Source organism: Monodon monoceros, unplaced genomic scaffold, assembly GCF_005190385.1.
Source record: "Monodon monoceros isolate NGI ecotype Baffin Bay Population unplaced genomic scaffold, NGI_Narwhal_1 Super_Scaffold_7, whole genome shotgun sequence".
Taxonomy (NCBI): Eukaryota; Metazoa; Chordata; class Mammalia; order Artiodactyla; family Monodontidae; genus Monodon; species Monodon monoceros.
In genome coordinates this window covers 8,855,055-8,875,023 of record NW_021703784.1, presented here as the reverse complement: position 1 = coordinate 8,875,023, position 19,969 = coordinate 8,855,055, and the positions used below count along the sequence as shown (strand labels likewise).

General features: G+C 41.2%; 1 protein-coding gene across 1 annotated transcript; it reads right to left on the bottom strand.

Moving 5' to 3' along the window:
- Window positions 1-445: 445 nt before the first annotated feature.
- Window positions 446-1,381, bottom strand: LOC114887396 (olfactory receptor 8B12-like). Its single transcript, XM_029209089.1, is given in 3 exon segments — window positions 446-727; window positions 729-1,309; window positions 1,312-1,381. Coding segments are annotated over 3 exon segments (933 nt in total).
- Between the last annotated feature and the right edge of the window lie 18,588 nt (window positions 1,382-19,969).

Sequence of the window (19,969 nt, the reverse complement as noted above, 5' to 3'; positions counted from 1 at the left end):
ACATGTGAAATAGAATCTTCCAAGAAAGACATGAGGCAAGAAAACATGGCATAAGGGAAAACAAACTGGATTGGGGTTCAAGCTGGGATTTCAGTCCCAGCTTTGGCACCAGGTAGTCTTATGTTCTTGGGCAACATACAAACATTTCTCAGTCTCCAAAGTGTGATGTATTATATAAAGGCACTGGATTAAATGATTCCTAAGTCCCATTCCATAGTACCAACTATTTTTGTAAAATAAAGAAGAAAGAGTTGGGAAATGAGGGTGAAGGAGGATAAATCACTTGGGAAAGAGTTAAAATCTCCTCTACATATAGCATAGAAAGGAAGCACTGGAGCTTGGAGTCCACACCAAATAATAACAACAACAATAGTAATAGTAATAATAATAATAAACACTCCAGTAAAAAATTCTTGGATCCTATTTCTCAATTTCTAATATTTCTTCAAGAGAAGGTTATTCTGCCCAAGGTTTTCTTCAGGGCAAATTTGACATCCTTATTCCTCAGGCTATAGATTAATGGGTTGAACATGGGCGCAACAATGGTATAGAATAGGGAGGACACTTTCCCCTGGTGAAGAGGTGAAATAGAAGGTGATTTGAGGTACGTAAAAGCTCCTGACCCAAAGAAAAGAGAAACTGCAATTATGTGGAAACTGCAAGTACTGAAGGCTTTGGACCTTCCCTCAGTGGAGCTAATGTGGAAAATGCTGAAAAGAATGAAAACCATAAGAGAGAAAAATGGCAACAAAAGGCACCCCAATGCCAATAGTCACAGCAATAAAGACAACTAGTATGTTTATGTAAGAGCTATTGCAGGAGAGCTCAAGGAAGGGAATAATGTCACACATATAGTGATTGACAAGGTTGCCAGCACAAAAGGTCAGAAATACCATATTTCCTATATGAGCCACAGCCCCAAAAACCCCCATCCCATAGACCCCCAACAAAAGGAATAAACACACCTGAGGAGACATGGTAACCCTGTACACCAGTGGTTTACAGATGGCGACATAGCGGTCATATGCCATTGCTGACAGGATGAAAGGTTCCGAAAAGACAAAAAAACAAAAGAAAAAGAGCTGAGTCATACACTCTGCATAGGAAATGATGTTCTTGTTTGGGACAAAACTTGTCAGCATTTTGGGGATGATGGCAGTAGAGAAACTAAAATCTGTGAAGGACAAGTTGAAGAGGAAAAAATACATGGGAATATGAAGGTGAGAATTCAGTCCAATCAAAGTTATCAATCCCAGGTTCCCCACTATGGTGACCATGTAGAAACCTAGAAACAAGAAGAAGAGCGGATCTGGAGTCCTGGCTGGTTTGTTAAGCCTGCGAGGATAAACTCTGTCACAGAGAAGATGTTATCTGCAGCCATTCTCCTCTAGGAGAATCTGTGAGGGAAAACGAAGAGTTGTTCAGAAAAAAACCCTTCTTGAGGGCTTTCCTGGTGGCGTAGTGGTTGAGAGTCCACCTGCTGATGCAGGGGACCCGGGTTCATGCCCCGGTCCGGGAAGATCCCACATGCCGTGGAGCGGCTGGGCCCGTGAGCCATGGCGGCTGAGCCTGCGCGTCCGGAGCCTGTGCTCCGCAACGGGAGAGGCCACAGCAGTAAGAGGCCTGCGTACCTCAAAACAAACAAACAAAAAAAAACCCAACCCTTCTTGAGAATGGCATTTGAACAGAGAGATTTTTGAACTTCAGGAAGATGGCATTTCATCATACCTGTGTCTCTCTTTTCAGGGTCCCCAAGTACCTTGAACCATCCTAGTAACCTGTGGGTGAAATTTACCTCCAGAGTAAGGGTCCCTTCTGGGCACTTCCTCCATGCTACAGCCCTTGGTCAAGTATGTAAGCCCTTCTCTAGGGTGACTCTTGAGACGTGGAAGCCACTCAACCGTGCCTAGACCTTCCACCTTGGGGCCAGAACTCAGTAGAGCAAGAAGATGAGGCTGTGTGCCCAGGGTCTTTGGCTGGAATGGCCATGGAATTATTATGTGACAATAATAATGGAGTCGTAATGTAAAGTTATTAATTAACTTTAAGAAAAAGAAAAAGAACACTTACTGAGCACTAACTATGGGATAGGCATTGATCTAAATGCTGTGTGTCATTGTGATTATCCCCACATGACAGATGAGGGCACTGGGTTTAAGTGACTTGCACAAGTCCCAGTGCTTCTAAGTTGCAGCAGAAGGTGAACTCAGGTGGTCTGGCTCAGAATTTGAGCTTGTAACCACGCTGCCACAGCACAGACCAGGTCAGGCAGGCACTCACCCTCCTTCTGTTTGTAGTCACAGTGCTGTGCTCTACTGGCTCTCATCCACCTCCTTCATGGAGACTCAAATGCCCTGGTGAAAAGAAGGTGAAAACTTGGAGCTCAGAGTCCTCTGCTTCTGCTTCTGTACTTTAAGGATCAAAACCCCTAGTTTATCTTGATTCTCTTGCTGAACAGAAGAACAAGATCTCTGATTGTGGCTTTGCCCCAAGCCTCTGTCCAGCTTCCAGGGATGAAACAGCATCCTCTCCTAATGCACAGGAGACGATAAAGAGCTTTATTCCGGATTAGAGATCTCAGGTGACCTAGTTACAAGAGACTCCCTCAGGATCACTGCTTCAGAGACCACCTTCCCTAAGGAAGAAGAAATGTTTATTTACATCTTTGATAATGCTTGACATGGCTTTTAATGGCCTATTCATTTACAGAGTTTACATTTTTAAAGCACATGTAAGGGCAAAGCGATGTGGGAAAAATAATTCTTGCTACTTTGTTTTGAGCACTTACTGTGTACCAAACACTGTATCTGACCCAGGACCCTCATACGAAGGATCCAAAGCAATACACAAATAATTTCATCTCATTAATTCCTCACAACAACCTATTAATAGGCTAGACCTATTAATCGTCACTTTAAAAGGAGACACACACACAGCTTGTAGGTTCCAGAATCTTAAGTCAGACTCTGGTCTGTCCAACTCTAAACTTCATAGGGGCCAGGGACGTTGCTGGGCTTCTTTTTTTTTTTTTTTTTTTTTTTTTGCGGTATACGGACCTCTCACTGTTGTGGCCTCTCCTGTTGTGGAGCACAGGCTCTGGACGCGCAGGCTCAGTGGCCATGGCTCACGGGCCCAGCTGCTCCGCAGCATGTGGGATCTTCCCAGACTGGGGCACGAACCTGTGTCCCCTGCATTGGCAGGCGGACTCTCAACCATTGTGCCACCAGGGAAGCCCTGGGCTTCTTAAAGATACTTAATGTGTGTTACTGATGGCACCCGGTTTCTCTCTAGACATCAGTCCTGGCTACTGTAAATTGCACACGTTCTCAAATAGTTCTCAGGAAGGAACTTCATTCAAATAGGGACTAAAGAGGCAACTTGTACTCTGCACCTCTTACCAGGGGCTTTTATGTATTAAGGACGACAGATTTCATAGCCAAGAAATAAATTTTGATGTGGGGAAATTTGAGGTTTGGTGTGCTGGTGGATTAGAGAGGGTTTTGGTCCTGGGTTAATGGCAGAAGTCCTCCTACAAAGGTTATGAAATCAAAATATAAAGGCAGAAGTCTGTCTCCTTCAAGCAAGTCTAACTAAAATCACTGCACTCAGGCCTGTGTATGTTTATGAGTTTGTGTACATATATCAGTGATTACCTACTTACCCTCAGCTAAGACTCCGCGGTGATGGTGCCTCATCTTTTTGATATACATTTAGAATTTTCCATGTCCCAAAGTAACCCTAATGAATCTCAGTCCCACTGCACAAAAGTTAAAAATTAAGAAAGATAATTCATTAAAATGAAATTAAAATAGGCTCTCCTTGAGTTCCAAGTACAAAGAAGACTTTCGGGGGTTCTCAGAAAGCTCTTAGGGGATTTTGTTACTTCAGAGACAGTTGCTAGGGCAACCCCATTTCCAAATGCATCTTAAGCAGGGTTTCTCTAAAGCCATGTTACCTGATGCCTTGCTCCAGTACAAGCAGAAAGCAAAAGCAAAAGCAAAAAAATTAAAAAAATAACCTGTTTCGTTTTTCTATTTGTATAGTACTGTCACCTTTCCAAAACTTGAATCTCTGAGAAATGACTTTCTTCTATTTATTTCTAACTTAAATTATATATTATACATAAAACATTACAGGGCATGTGAAGATTTGCATATGATAAAATGTCTTTGCGAATACGTCTCATGCATGTGTATTAGCTGTCAGACTTCTGGTAGTCCATCGGGGTTGTGCAAGTATGGCCCCAAACCAATCCCTACCTATCATAGGATTCCCAGCTTCGATAAGAAGCACAAACCTGACCAGAGAGAAAAGATGGCATCTGAGAGGGCTTCATGTGAAATAGTCTCCATTAGCTCCTGAGAAAGTAGATAGAATTAAATTCATCTTTCAGTAGTCATATGGGCCTGTATAATAGTTAATGTTAAATTGTTTTTAATAAATGTATTTGACAACGTAATATGTGAGGTTCAAGGATGCAAGAAAACATGATGCATGCCAGAAAGAAGCTTACAGCCTAATAGTGCCATCGCCCTTATAAGCTCTTCTTGCTATGTCTGTCCCTTGTTATTTTACATTTCCCAGGGTTCAGTTCTTAACCTTTCATACTGTTTTGTTTTCTTAAATTCTCTGTGAGCTCATTTGTTTCATGGCTTCAACAGTCCCTCCATGTAAATGGCTCTCAAATTTGTGTCTTTAGTTTTCAATTCTCTATTAAGTTCCTTTCCTGTGTATCCAAACTTTTTCTGGATATTTCCAAGAGGCCATCCTGTGGTCATATCTGAACTCACTGAGAACAAGGATGAACACATTTTCCTTTCTCCAAAAGTAGCTGTCTTTTCAACGGCTCCATTATTTATCTGGGTATCACCAATGGTTAGGAAGTAGAAAGTAGAATTCATAAGGCTAGATTCTAAGTCTTAGTTTTCTAGGACAGTCCCAATTTGTGCTTATTGTCCCAGAAAAATTAGTAGTTTTCTTCCACTCTGAAATATATCCTAGTTGAATGAGAAGTAATCAGAGCATGAATTTTGGAATCTGGTAGACCTCAGCACAAACCCTGGTTCTACTACCTAGTAGCTATGTGATCGTGAGAAATTTGTTTAGCCTTTCTATGAGTTTCCAAATTTTTATCTTAAAATTAGTAAAATAACCACAACTCAAAGTGTTGGGTTTTTTTGTTTTTTGTTTTTGCGGTACGCGGGCCTCTCACTGTTGTGGCCTCTCCCGTTGCGGAGCACAGGCTCCGGACGCGCAGGCTCAGCCGCCATGGCTCACGGGCCCAGCCGCTCCGCGGCATGTGGGATCTTCCCGGACCGGGGCATGAACCCATGTCCCCTGCATCCGCAGGCGGACTCTCAACCACTGCGTCACCAGGGAAGCCCCTCTTTTAGAAGTTTTAAAGTCTTTGCTTTTACTCGTAGATCTATTATCTATTTTAAGTTAAAACTTTTAATATAAAAAATTTTAAACATATAAGAAGTAAAGAGACTAGTTTGGTAAACACCCATGTACCCAGCACCCAACTCAACAGTCCTCAACATTTCTTACTTCATTTATCATCTCTATCTCCAGCAATCAAGTATAAAATGTTTTAGCCATTGTATCATCAAATGTTTTTGTTTCCTCCCTTCCTTCTGGGACTCTAATTACACCATTGTTAGACCACTGGATATTCTGCAGTTTATTGAGTTTGTTCATTTTCCTCTGTGAGGTTTATTTTAATAGTTTCTATTTCTCTATCATTGATCTTTTAGCTTCAATGTCTAGTCTGCTATTAAGTTCATTCAATAAATCTCTATTTCATATTTTTTATCTCTAAAAGTACTATTTCATTCTTTTTTGTATCTTCCATTTTTCTTTTCATTATATTCACATTTTCATTTAAATCCTTGAATAACTTAATAATAGCTGTTTTAAAATTTTTGTCTTAATTTCATCAGATGTGATATTTCTATTTATATGTATTTTCTCCTGCTTTTCTTACACATTTTCCTGCTTATCTGAATGTCTAGTAATTTTGATAGGGTGCTGTACATTGTTGGCTCTCTTAATTGTTTTTTGTTTCTTTAAAATATTTTAAAGTTTGTTTTTGCAGCCAGTTAAACTACTCATAGATTGTCTTGGTGTTTTTGAGGTTTATTTAAGTTTTGTTAGTACATATGAAGTATAGCTTTTATTCTAGAACTAATTTAGCCCTAATGTTAAGACATAAACCTTGGCTCTCTAGGGAATGCTACAGGTGTTCAAGGAGATCTCCTCACTGGCTGGATGGAACAAAAACATCACACAGTCCTGTATAAGCTCTGATAATTTATTTAACTTAACTTTCCAAAGATTTAGACTTTGCCCAGCTTCATCGAGTTTTATGTTAGAAATTCATAGCTTATGCATTTGTCAAAGCTTAGACAAAGACACAAGGACCCATATACAAATTCCTGGAGTTCTTTCTCTGTGGCTTCAATATACTTTACTACCCATTCCACCTACTTCAGCCTCCCAAAACTCTAGTCTGCTTCTTCTCAACTCACAAAACAATGCTGTGCTCTGTTGGCATATATCTTCTTTGGGCTATGATATGGAAAGTCTCTCCTGACAAAGAGTCAGGGTGAATATAGGACTCACCTCATATGTTCCTCTTCTGTCTTAGATCATAATTCAGCATCACCTCTTGTCCAACATCTAAAAACAATTATTTTATATACTTTGTCCAGTTTTTAAATGTTTACAGTGAATGGCTTATGGAAAGAACACAATTCAGTCCATAGCACATGCCCACAATGAATGAATCCTATTACATTCTATCAAAATGAGCTAAAACACATTTTTAAATGATACAAGGTATGAAAGAGTAACAAAACTCAGAATTAGAAAAAGTCAATAATTACACAATGACTCAGGAAATTACTAGAAATAAAGGAAAAAATGATTTAGGAAATTAAACTGAATTAGAAATAATAGAAGAGCAACTAAACACAACACATAATACTTCAAGAAATTAGAAGGTGAGAAAAATAGATGAAAAGAAGAAGAAAAAATAAACTAAGAGAATGAATGGGAAGTAACAGATGCAGACACAAGGCAAAGAACATCTTATCTATGGTGATTAGGAGCCACGATGGAGAAAACCAAAGCAAGGGAACAGAACAAATAATAAAAAATATAATTCAAGAAATTTTTCCCAGTTAAATATACATATTTATATATATATTTGATATATTGAAAAGGAACAGCACACCTAAGAAAATTGTTGAAGAATGAATATGGAAACATATCCTAGTAAAATTATTAAGAACCACGTAATACAAATTTTTGAGTACTTTTTCAAAAGAACTAGAAACAATAACCCAGAAGCAATGAACCCTTATAGTACCTACTCTTTGGCCTTTAAATGCCATTTCAGCACTAAAAGTAACCAAGTTTCTTGGAGAAATTGTTAATTCGTGGTCTGAAGAGAGAAATGTATGAGAGGAGCTTAGAACATCTTGTCCTATCAGATAGTCATTAATATTAGAGGCTAATAGCACTGTGTCCAAAAGACTAAAGAGACAAACTGAAGAGAATACCACAGGCCAAAGGTAAAAAAATTTGAGCAACAAAAGGATAATAATTGCAATGGACTGGAAAACATAAAACATGATTAAGTTAGTGAGAGTATAAAGATACTAAAGAAAAATAACTAATCATCTTTGGAGGATAATAAGAAACCAAATTATTATTTCGAAAATTAGAAAATGAAGGTGATGTGTTTTTATCTGAACTGTGCTGGTGGACACACACATCGATGCATGTGATAAAATTGTATTGAAGTAAATGGACACACACACAAATGAGTATAAATAACACTGGAGAAATCTGAGTAAGATCAGTGGATTATCTATGGCAACATGCAATATCCCGCATGTGATTGTACTATAATTTTGGAAAATGTCACCATTGGGGAAACTGCATAAAGGGTACACAGGATCTCTCTGTATTATTTCTTGTACCTCCATGTGAATCTACAATTAACTCAAAAGAAAAAGTTTAATTTAAAATCTGCATTAGCAACGTTTTCACAGATGATATATTACTGAATGCATTCTTGAGAAGTACATATTCTTATAAACATATTTCCCTTATGAATGAGAATATATGGGTGAAGGGTTCTCATAAGTCTACCATCTTGTGCCCCTCAACCTCCTGCCATTCTTTACTGTCAGTCTACAGGTAGAGGAGCAGGGTGACAAATTTAGCTACTGTTATTACTATTATAGGAATCAAATGAGACAGTGTATTTGAAAGTACTTACATTAAAAGCAGGTAACAAAATGTTTTTTTTAAAAATACATATATGCTCACACACATGTAAATACATATATGCATTGAAAAAATCTAAAATGACACTCATGATGACTGTCTCCAAGGAGCAAGAAAATGGTATTTTATTTTTGCTTATTTGTATTTCTGATTTTCTATAGTGCGCTTATACTGCCTTGGTAAATTTTTTGCATGCAACCGAAATTGGCAATAAAATCTATCCTCTATGTCCAAAAATTCAATAAATTAAGTTTACTGAACAATAATAAATTGCTACACATAAAATAACCTACAGCAGAGCAGCATAGTTTTGTGAAAACAAAACAGACTGGTGGTCAGAAGTCCTAGGTTTTAGACCCAATTCTGTGTCTTGCTAGTTTTATGACTTTGGGTAATTTAACTTTTAGAGCTTCAGTTTTCTAGAGAAGAGGAAAATAATATAGCATTCCTCATTTTTTTTTTCTTTGCGGTACGCAGGCCTCACTGTTGTGGCCTCTCCCGTTGCGGAGCACAGGCTCCAGACGCACAGGCTCAGCGGCCATGGCTCACAGGCCCAGCCACTCTGCAGCATGTGGGATCTTCCCGGACCAGGGCACGAACCCGTGTCCCCTGCATCGGCAGGCGGACTCCCAACCACTGTGCCAGCAGGGAAGCCCACTTACAGTTTTTTGAATGACTAGAGAAGGTGTGAGGATGCCCCTGAAGTGACTTCACAATAGATATGACCTACTGCTCAAGAAGCTCCAGTTGCCACTGTGACCATTGCCACCACAAAGAATGCCCCTCATACTCACAAAGTTGGTAAACAATAACTGAACCCTGGGATTGAGCATCACCTGGAAACTTCTTAGAGATGCAAACTTAGGGCTCCTGCTCCACACCTACAGAATTACTAGGTGGGCCCAGCAATGTCTGTTGTAACTGGCCTCCTGGGGATTCTGATGTGCAGTAAGGAATGAGAGCCACCTCTCTCCCACCCTTCAAACCTCACACAGGAGCATTTAATTAGTGGGAACTAATTCACATCCATGGCTCTAGCTGCAAGGGAAACTGGGATATGTAATTTTTAGCTTTTTAACCTGACCAGAAGGAGGGTAGAATAGATATTGAGAGAATCATTCTCAACTGTCTACCTATTATTTCCTGACCTTTTTCCAGCAAGAGATAAGATCTCTACCACTACAGATCCCCTCTAATTAGAAGAAAATGCAGGAAAATATGTTTGTTTTCCAAAGGTGAGAATCTGTAAAGCCAAATAAACTGGTGAGTTTGATTCTATCAAAAATGAGCATTTTTGTTCAGCAGAGGACTCCACGGAAAGAGTAAATAGCAATATAACAAATTGGAAGAAGATATCTAACTAGCATATATTAGAAACTTCAACATCAACAGAAAGAATGGGCAAAGTATACAGAACAATTGACAGAAGAGAAAGCCTGAAGTGCCTCTGAGCAGAGGAAGAGATGCTCAACCCAATGACTAATCAGAGAAGTGCAAATAAAACAACAAGGTGTCTCTTGACATCCACCACTGGGTAAGGAATAGGTAAATTGAAGTGGAGACTTTGCAACAGTTCGAAGCAAAAGATTAACTATAGGCCATATAGCCTAGAGCTATAGTGCTATATGAGCAAAGTAAGAAAGATAATGAGACATAAAACTTAATGCTACTTATGTATGTTTAACTTACATGCACACAAACCAGAAAAAAAAACACAGAGAGAAAACATAATTCATAAAATACACATTAAGCAGGTTAGAATGGTTACCCAGAGAGATAAGATGCATGGAAAGAGGGAGTGGGAAAAAGGAAAACAGAAATAAAAATTCCTTTTCCTGGGTCCACCCCCAGCTGCGTAGCAGTCAACTCTCCCAAGAGGCCCTGGATCAGAGCTCCCACTGAACTGCTGGGTAGGGGGACAGGCCAGCCCACCCTTAATATCGTGTGGCCTGAGGAAAGACTTTCTAAATATTTAGAAGTTAAAAATAGCATTCACGGGCTTCCCTGGTGGCGCAGTGGTTGAGAGTCCGCCTGCCGATGCAGGGGACAGGGGTTCGTGCCCCAGTCTGGGAAGATCCCACATGCCGCGGAGCGGCTGGGCCCGTGAGCTATGGCCGCTGAGCCTGCGCATCCAGAGCCTGTGCTCCACGACAGGAGAGGCAACAACAGTGAGAGGCCCGCGTACCGGGGCCTTTTTTTAAAGGCATCTTCACACTCAATATCTATCAATGCTCACAATCTTGTGAGATCATCTATAGACCATTTACAGATAAAAGAAATGGGGCTAAGTCACTTGTCCAAAGTGTGGGATAAACAACACCAAATGAGAACAAGCAAAGTCTATCTATCCAGAGCTTGCTCTAGCGAGGCATCCAGCCACCATCACTGCCTTTGGCAGACATAAGCAGAAAGGGAGTGGGAAAGCTCACTAGTGAAGAAAGGGGAAGGCTTCACGTGTGCTCTGATTGGAGGTTGTCGGCACGGGGAAGATGGAGGGGAGCTAACTATAAGCAGGGCATCCTTTGTGATTGGTTTGGGAGCATATTTGGCTTTTCCTGATTGGCCCCAAGTTGGAAGCAGGGGTTAAAAAAAAAAAAAAATAGGGAAGCTGGCAGGCAGTGAGCAAGTCCTGTTCATTCTGGGCTGATTATTGCAGACACTGTGGTTTGGCTTCCTGGGCTGGTTGCTGCTGGGGTTTTGAGTAGGAGTTCTATTTTTACATATGGTCTAGCCTTCGTGTGTTTGTATATTCAGTTTCTCAAAAGCCACACAGTGAAAAACTGGTACTGTCATCACTGGTCTTTTGACTGCAGCTCTGAAGGTTCATGCCCTTTCCACTTCTGTTCCCTGCCCTGCATTCCAGAGCTTTTCAGAAATCCAGTGTAGTTTAAACCACTTGGAAAAAGTCCAGGGTGTGGGTGGGGAAGGATAGCCTTAGGCATCAGTAAATGCAGAGCAGTTTTGGCATGGGAACCACAGCCCTTCCTTGGGAAAAAGAATAAATGAAGGTGTAACAGTCCCAGAGAGAGCCTTGGGGCTCCATTCTCATTCCAAACCACGAAATGAGGGCCTCCGTCTGATACAGTTAAGCAATTTCCACACCAATTACTTAGGGTCCCTAGCCCCATAGGACCCCTTTCCCCATCACCGTACTGAAAACTTCTCATTTGCAAGACTTTGGCACACAGAAAGGGGGCTCCACCAGCTCAGGGACGGCTCAGTGTAGGCAGCCTGGCACCAGTCCCAGCTAAAGCTGGATCCTCCTCCAGCAAAGACGGGCTCAAAGCCAACAAGGCCAAGCCTCCCTCTAATTACCAGGGGCCTGGTCAGGTATTTAGAGAAGCATCTCCTGCTTCTAGTATAGATAACTGCTCAGAGCCATCTGCCTAAAGTGATTGGGTCCTCACCCTGCCTATCCTGGGGTCTCCCCGTGCTCAGGAGTATCTTGTTGTACACACAGCTGCAGAGCACATGCTCTTGGAAGCCCTGGTGCCTGACACAGAGTCACATTCATAGCTGTGGGTTTCCCCCTGCCGTTAGTGCCCCTCGCCCAGGGTTCCCCTCCACTGTGTCACTTCCACTACAAGGTGCAGCAGAGGGTCTCCACCACCTCATTCTTCTCTGCACAGGATCTAAATAAGGCAGCTCCAAGTGTGAATCGTATGCTGACCAAGTTTCATTATTGGGACTGGCCTGAAAGAAATGAAACAAGCAGATGAAGGATGTGTGTCCTCAGTTTGGACTTTGAGAAGTAGACAAGTCCAAATATGGTAAGGATAACGAGAGGCCTGTGCCACAGGAGCTGGGGTACAGAAACGTCTGTGGGACCCCCAAAGCTGACAATGATTAAACAATATCTCATAAGACGTTTGCTGTAGATGTGTTCCATGCTTATTTCACTTTTGTCATCCCCTGGCCTTTAGGACAGTCATGCTGGAACCCTCTGGCCTTGTCTCCAGATGCATCACAGGGCAGCAAGGTCACGGTCATTTGTTCAGTGTTGAGGGGAAGCAGAAGCCTGTGAGGGCTGCAGGCTGGTGAGTGGACATCAAATTGGGACCCAAGGAAAGGAACAGGGAAGTCTCCAGGACAGAGTCTGGGTCACTGCGTCCAATCACCTCTCCCCACCCTGAGAATCAAGCTCAGTCCCAAATTTGTACATTCTGGGTTTATTTTTGGAAAAATGGCTTTTCTCCCTTTCTTCCTTCTCCTACAGAAGATTCACCTTTTTGAGGTGAATCAAAAAGATTTTTGAATCAAAAATCAAAAAGATTTTTGAATCTTTTTGAATCAAAAAGATTCACCTTTTTGAAGATTCAGTCTCCTACAGAAGACTCACCTTGTTTGAGTCTTAGTTGAAATCTCCCTACATGGTGGCTAGTAAGGCTAGACCCTTGTTCCCCAGGCCTCTAAAATGTACAGAGGGATGCTCAGCCTCAGCCAGTCAGATGCCCCCACTCAGGACTTTACTTCTTTACTACAAAGAAGCAAGGAGGATTTTGAGTCCATTATGGACAGACAAAGCCGACTCGCTCTTGCAACCAGCTGTGTTACATCGTGTATCAGGTGGCGCCAGTGGTAACGGCCAGTGGCCAGTGCTCCTTAGAGCAGTACGCTCCTTACCTGTGGCCTTAGCTGTGATTCTAGCCACGTGGCTTCCCCTGAATCCTAATTATTTCCCAAACCTGGTTCCCCAGGCTTCTCTGTGATTCTGCAGATTACCCCATATCTTTCCAACAAATTTATTTCCTGCTGAAGTTAATGAGGAAGGTTGTTCTTCTCAGCCAGGAACCATCACTGGCTATAACAGAAGCCAGCAAGATGGGGCACCGGTGGGGAGGGAGTGGGAGGAAGGCACCGCAGGCTGGGGAGCAGTGTTCTCATTCCCCACATGGGTCATGGGCCCCTGCACCATCTTCCCAGCAAAGTGGGAACAGCCCTTCCCTCTTCCTTCCATACAACACTCATGTATTTAAACTTGTTTTCCCCTTCCAGGATCTTTTTGTTGGTGTTATTAAGGGGTGGAAATGTACAAATGGACCAGATTCCAGATTATTCTTCTTCCAGAGAGTAACATCCTTGGAGAATAGGGAAGGGGAAATCTGTAGGCCGTTTGTCTCACAAGAGCTACATTTTAAAAAGATAAACCAAACATTAATGCTCTAAAGTCAGCAAAGCAACTATAAACATGTTTGCTTGCATATATATATATATATACTATATATATAGTGTATATATATATGTATAGATATAGTATATATATATAGTATATATATATATATATATATATATATATATATATATATGTCAGCTCAAATTTTACTGGGAAGCATCTTAAAATACTTTAATACATCCCCAAAATTCTTTCCAAAATCACATAAAGCTAATGACATCATTATTGTTTAAATGTTTAACATGTGGCATAGTTAGCATTTATATTTTAAACACTCACTGTTGTCGTAGAGGCCTGTGTTTCATGTGACACACACATGCACACACAGATACACTCACACACCCCCTTTGTTGTCTGTTGAGGTGCCTTATGTAATCAATACAAGGAGAAGCTCATGGCCCATTTTTATAAAATTTATTTTATGGTTTTGTTTTTAAATGATTATAGCTTATAATATATGGTATGACAGATAATTGGCCATACCTTTATTTTATACTCAGTCTTCACTCAGAAACCGTGTCCTAGTCATTAACATCATTGCTATGGAAATACACAATCAGGTTTATGGTGTGCTGAGAACCCATTGCTCTGAGTCCTGAATGATAAGTAGGTGACCAGCAGAGGATGGGGGAGGGATCCAGGCAGAGAAAACAAAATGAAAAAAGACATGCAGATACAGAAAACCCTAGTGTATTTAAGGAAAGGTAGGTGACATTGTGGCTACATCACCGAGTCTACTGAAGAGTGAAATAGGAGAGCTTTGGGGAAGAGTGGTGTGATTGCTGATTTTATGTGTCCGCTTGGCCGTATCATTCTGGGTGCCAGTATGGATTCGTTATTGTCTTTACATGGATATCAGTATGGTTAAAGGAGATGTGTATGGATGCCTGGTTGACAAAGGGTAGACTGTGAAGGTTAATTTTATGTGTCAGCTTGGCTAGGCTAGGGGTCCAGTTGTTTGTTCAACCACTAGCCTAGATGTTGCTGTGAATGGATTTTGTAGGTGGGATTAACATCATGACCAGCTGACTTTAAGTAGAGCAGCTTATTCTCCATAACGTGAGTAGGCCTGATTGAAACAACTGAAGGCCTCAAAAGCAAAGAAATTTCCCAGAAAGGAAGGAATTTTGCCCCAAGACTGTGACATAGAATCCTGCCTGAGTTTTCAGCCTGCCTGCCTGCCTGATGCGTTTGAAATTCAAAACAAGCATCAAGTCTTACCTGAATTTCCAAGATGCCAGCTTGCCTGACAAATTTCGGACATGCCAGGCCCCCCACAACTACATGAGCCAGTTGCTTAAAACAAACCTCTCTACAGATATATATATGGGGTAGGGGGGGAGCAGAGAGGCGTCTCCCTGCCAATCTTAATCTTAGCTTCCCTGTGTCCTGGGACAGGCAAGTACACCTGACCTGACCAGATGAGGGTTTAGTGCACAGGCTCCTTGGAGAAGAGAAAGTCTGTGTGTCTGGTGAGGCAGGGAGAATAAGGAGTCCTAGTCATGGGTGAATGAGGCAGAGGAGCTAGAAGAGTAAAGGCAAGAAGAAATACTTGAACTTAGGAAGGAATCATTCTCCTGCTTCCTGGTGCTCCTTCCATACAAAATAGGGCCACTATCGGATTTAGTTCCCAGGGAGGGGGCTAGTAGGAGGTAAGGTTGGAGTCCAGGTCAAGGAGATTGAGCGCTTGCCCAGAAAATCAAGGCAATATCCCTCAGAGTCCTGTAGAAAACGGCAGCACTCAAACTGGATGGTTTACCTTAGACTACAGTGCGAAGAGATCTCTGAAGTACATGAATGCTGAAGGGCGGGGGGGTGGCAGATGAATAGGAGACAAGAAGGAAGAAGAGAAAGTGACCAGGATTGGGTAGAGTCTGCAGGTACTGAAACTTTGGACAAGTCCTCATCAAAGATGATGCCAAAAAAAAAAAAAAAAAAAAAATGATGACTAAGGTGATGAAGTGAATGAAAACATGAGATAATGATGCTGAGACTGGGAACCACGAAGTTAATGCCCATGACAGGAAATCCACCAGCTGTGACATAGGTGCTAACTCAGGAAAGCTGGAGGAGGGAGCTGCACGGCACACCTCTGAAAGCTGTTGCTCTTGTGATCACAGACATGTTCAGTCCACAACTCCTGGTCAAGTCATGGCTCTAGAAAACACGGCAACATCGGAACCAAGCATGAGCAGGAAGGAATCATTCGAGAACATAGCCTCAATAGTGACCCCAGGCCACTAGTATCAAAGCCCAGTGACCACCAATGACAAAGAAATGGATAAAACACCTAAGCCCTATTATCATTTTGGGTAAACTGAAAGATGAGTAGAAGAGATCTATGAAGGAGAAGCTAAAGGATAAGAAAAAAGAAGAATGTGGGGAGTTGAGTGACTCGACAGAGTGGTGAAGCCCTGGCATCCCTAAGATCAGGAAGAAGTGAATGGCGGCAGCTCTGGTCTGTGTGTGAACTCAGCAGGGATCTGTAATCACGGCTGAGCCACCCTCTTCTGGGTAGTGATCTCTAGGTTTAGAAAAGAAGAACCTTATTAGTGGTAGTACCAGTTCCTTACCTCCAGAATGAGAATTTCTTTCTCCATATCAAGAGAACGGCTAATCTTCATGCAAAGGAAGAGGAGCGAGGTAGCAATGGCTGTCTCTTCTTGCCCCCTTCCACACTTAAGTGTGCCCTTCCCCTATAAATTCATCTGCAGGTGTGAAGTGCCTATAGGTCCTCATCCCCCGCCACCCCACCCAGGGCATATCACCAGTCCAGGCTGGGCTGCCCTAGACTGTGCCCCAGAATCCAGTCCACACAGCATCTCAGAGAGATTCAGTAGTTGTCTAGGCTACTCAGAGCTTGGTCTTGAACCAGGTCCAAAGACTGAGACCCAGGATGAGACCTAGAGACATCACGATCTCTCCTCTCACCCAGATCAAACAAGGGGAGGGGACAAAGCCAAACCAAAATCCAAATCCAAAACATTCCAGTGCACAACCGTAGGTTAAGACAGACTTGAAGAGACAAGGGATGAGGCCACTCTCCCACTGGTGTCATCATAGAGGGTCCTGTAGTCCCTTCTCTCGGGCTCCTGGAAGGGAAAAGACTCAGATGAGGGAGAGGGGGAAAGTCCTGAACCTAGATCCTTCTTTTCTGTGTTATGCTAGGAAAAGAAAAGCCTAGTCCCTTTGTTTCTACATTATCCTGGCAGGAATTCTGAACTAAAGACCATGATTTCTGATTAAGTCTGTGCCCGAGGCTCCTTGCCAAATAAAGGAGGGAAGCATCATATGTCCATGTCACTGTGGCCATAGGAGGTTATTTTTTAAAGAGTTTTATTTCACATGTAAATGTATCAGAGGTCTAAGTAGTAATCAAGAGGTAGCTTTTTCCCAGAGAAAACAAGAAATTGTGGCCTTCGAGTTCACACATGAAGGACCCTTTAACCACTACCATGCACAACTTCACTTCAACCCTGGCACTGTTTACCCCAGAACAATGGAGGGAGGGGCCTACTCTGTCCCCCTCCCCCATTTGGCCCTGGGGCCCAGGGTTGCTGCTAGTGGGAATCTGTACACTAGATCTCTACAAAGATGACCAAAATTCAGTAACACAATTTGTGAAACGGGAAATTAGGCAGGGCTTTTGTAGTGTCTACATGACAAATTCTAGTGCTTGCTTTATTTTACTTTTGAAAATAAATATGCATATATATTATATATAAATATTTGAATGCTATGTATATGTATGAATGTATATATATTCCATTAAATAAATTATATGTGTATATACGTGTGTATATAAAATATAAATATGTATATATACATTATATATGTGTATATATACATATATATTAATATATATGCATATATGAGTGTATATATATGTGTGTACATTTCCATTTTGAAAAGTAGAAGGCAGTGTTTAAAAGTCAGCAAAGGCCTAAACATCTTCAATGTCAGTTCAGAGGATGACTCCTACTGCCACCTGGTGGCAACATACCTAAAATTAAGAATCCAAAAAGGTGCTCAGGATCATCTTCTAGCTCAGGAAACACTTGGTCATTACACAGCAAGTTCTAAAACACAGAGAATGCCCAGATTTTGATTTATACGTACATCTGTATAGGAGTTGCGGTGGGTATGAGGAGAGAGATGGGCAAGGAATGGTATAACATTTAGAAATGAACACCAGCCCTTCAAGGTAGACAGGAAGGCATGCATCACTATTTTTAAATTTTTTACAATTAAAGCAAAAGAGAGAGAAAGGGTATTGGTAGGAATATTTTTAAGGTAGTAAAGGTATGCTTATGTCTGTACACTGAAGAAAAGAATTAGTAGAGAAAAGAATATTGAAGGTACAAGGAAGAAAATGGAACTTTGAGGATGTGCAATACCTGAGGGGATGGGGGAAGGAGTGGGACCAGGAGCATTTGACCAAATTCAATACTCACTCATTATTATAAATACTAAATGAAATCGAAATTGATAGTTTGTAAGATGAATTGAGAACATTTTTTAAAACTTATTTAATTTATTTATTTTTGGCTGCATTGGGTCTTCGTTGCTGCGTGCGGGCTTTCTCTAGTTGTGGTGAGCGGGGGCTACTCTTCGTTGCAGTGCGCAGGCTTCTCATTGCGGTGGCTTCTCTTGTTGTGGAGCACGGGCTCTAGACGTGCGGGCTTCAGTAGTTGTGGCACGCAGGCTCAGTAGCTATGGCTTGTGGGCTCTAGAGCGCAGGCTCAGTAGTTGTGGCGCACGGGCTTAGTTGCTCCGTGGCATGTGGGATCTTCCCGGACCAGGGCTCGAACCCGCATCCCCTGCACTGGCAGGAGGATTCTTAACCACTGCACCACCAGGGAAGTCCCAAGAACATTCTTAATGTAAAAATATTCATTGTTCTTATGAGCTGAATTGTGTCCCCTTCAAAATTTATATATTGAAGGCCTAACCCTCAGTATCTCAGGATGTGACAGTATTTGGACATAAGGCCCTTAAAGAGGTAATTAAGTTACAATGAGGCCACTAGGGTGGCCTAATCCAAGCTGACTGTTGTCGTTATAAAAGGAGGACATTTGGACACAATGAGAGACACCAGGGGTGTGTGCACAAGGAGGGAAATCCATATGAGGACACAGGGAGAAGGCGGCCATCTGCAAACCAGGCAGGGGGTCCTCCGGAGAAACCATCATATGGACACCTTGATCTCGGACTTCTAGCCTCCAACACTGTAATAAAATAAATCTCTGTTGTTTAAGCCACCCAGTCTGTAGCATTTTGTTATGGCAGCCCTAGCAAACTAATACAGATGCATTCCTATTAAAACCTGAACCAAGAACAGAATGCCCATCATCTCTTCTATTACTTAATATTGCATAGAAGGGAGAAGAAAATGCCATTAGACAAGAGAAAGGATTTAGAGGCAGAAGAATCAGAAAGGAAATGGTAAAACTACCTCTACGTGCAGACGATATTACTATATATCTGGAAATGCCAAAAGAATCAATGAAAATACACTAAAAATAATACCAGTAGAATTGCGGGAATAAAATTAGAAATCAATATACTTCATACAAACAGTAACCTGTTAGAACGTATAAAAATAGATCTCATTTCAGTAGAAAAGTAAAATAAATTCCTAAGCAAAAATCTAACAAGAATTTTACAAAACCTATATGACTAAAGGTATAAGCACACCTAAAAAGCACAAAGAAAAATAGAAAGACATTTCATGTCCTTGGGTTGAAATATTCAACGAAAATATATCAATTCTAAGTTTGTTTATAATACAATTTCAATAAAAATAGCATCAGGTTTTTGTTTCAGGAGGAATGCACACTGATTATAGAGTTTATATGAAAGAATAAACAAGCAAAAGTAGCATGAAAAATCCTGAACACACACATTGTTTAGAAGCTAACCCTAACAGGTATGCAAACAATATAAAGCTTCTATAACTAAAACAAGTTGGTGTTAGTTAGCACATGAATAGAATGGTATTGATAGAATGTTGAAATAGAACATAAAGTTCACATATAGACCTGAGAATAGAAATGTAATATATGATGATGGTAGCATCTCAAATCATCAGGGAAAAAATGGGTTCCCAATTTTTATAATAGCAATGATACAACTGGATAGCCATATGAAAAGTAATAAAATTAGATTCATTTTTCAACCATAAGCAGTATAAATTTCAAATGTATCCAAACATATATACTTGTATCTCAGACAAAAAGCTAATGTCTTTAATATAAAGAGCTTCTAAAAACTGAGACTCTAAACACCTACAACCCAAGAGAAATTGGGCAAAAGATATGAAGAGAGTTCAGAGAAAATAGAAATATTAATGGTTTTTAAACATATGAAAAGATGCTCAAACAAGAAATGCACATTAAGACTACAGAAAAGATACTTCAAGAAAAACTGGGGTTGAGACTACCTTTTCCAACCATGATGGAGCAACAAGTTCAGACTCTCCTTATGCCTTAAACAGCT